Source organism: Helobdella robusta (genome assembly GCF_000326865.2).
Source record: "Helobdella robusta unplaced genomic scaffold HELROscaffold_867, whole genome shotgun sequence".
In the NCBI taxonomy this organism is placed as follows: Eukaryota; Metazoa; Annelida; class Clitellata; order Rhynchobdellida; family Glossiphoniidae; genus Helobdella; species Helobdella robusta.
Window position 1 is genome coordinate 1 of NW_008705496.1, and position 943 is coordinate 943.

The following is a 943-nucleotide window of genomic DNA, read 5'->3' on the forward strand; positions in this document are numbered from 1 at the left end:
TGCTGCTGCTGATGTTGTTGCTTCTGCTGCTGCTGATGTTGTTGATATTGATGTTGTCGAAATGGATGTTGTTGGCGTTATTTCTGACGCAGTTGTTGACGTTTGTAAGCTAACCTCTGGCGGTTCTGCGTCGCATGATTCAAAAAAATATCTTGGCAATCGTAGTGGTGCTGGTGGCGTTACTGGCTTCTCAAGTAACGCTACTAGTAACACCGGTCTATTTTTGACCACTGCCTGCAGGTCAGCCGCTTCTATTGGCTCCTCGTCAACGCTGCTTATTTCTACGGCTTCTATTTCAACGGATTCTTCCTCTGCGGTGGCTGTCGCCAAGGATGGCGAGCTAGCGGTTTCTGTTGATGGTGTTGACGTTGGGGAAGCCTTTTTAAGTTTTTTCGCAGCTTGATTGGAAGAAGCTTTTGATCTTTTGGACGTATTTCCGGTTGCCGATGATGAAGAGGGAGAGGAGGAGGCTGTTGAAGACCGCGGCGAATCAGCTGTTAATGTCGATATTGACTCTTCTTCTTCTGTTCTTGGTGGCTGTGGTCCTGCGGTTGGCACAGTGGCTCGTTCTAAGGCGTCTGCTTGCGCTGAAGTTGATGGTTGAGGTGAGGATGATGTTGTTGCTGTTGTAGAGGCTATAGTTGTTGTTGATGTTGTTAATGCTGTTGTTGTTAATGTTGTTGTTGTTGTTGTCGCTTGTTCTAATGCGTCTGCTCGCTCCCAAAATGCTGAAGCTGGCGAATCAGCTGTTTCAGTTGACACTGAAGCAGTTGAATCTTCTTCAATTGTCCACGTGTATGCTTCTTCTAGTGCGTCTGCCTGCGCCGAAGTTGATGGCTGTGGTGATGATGATCTTTTTGTAGTTGCTGCGGTTGTTGCAGCTGCTGTTGTGGCTGCTGTTGATGTTGTTGTGGCTGCTGTTGATGTTGTTGTGGCTGCTGTT

At 47.5% G+C, this 943-nt stretch overlaps 1 protein-coding gene across 1 annotated transcript; it reads right to left on the reverse strand.

Moving 5' to 3' along the window:
- Window positions 1–36: 36 nt before the first annotated feature.
- Window positions 37–943, reverse strand: HELRODRAFT_195142 (hypothetical protein; the record flags this gene model as incomplete). Its single annotated transcript, XM_009032722.1, has 1 exon — window positions 37–943. A coding segment is annotated over one exon (907 nt), but the record flags the coding sequence as incomplete, so codon positions are not given.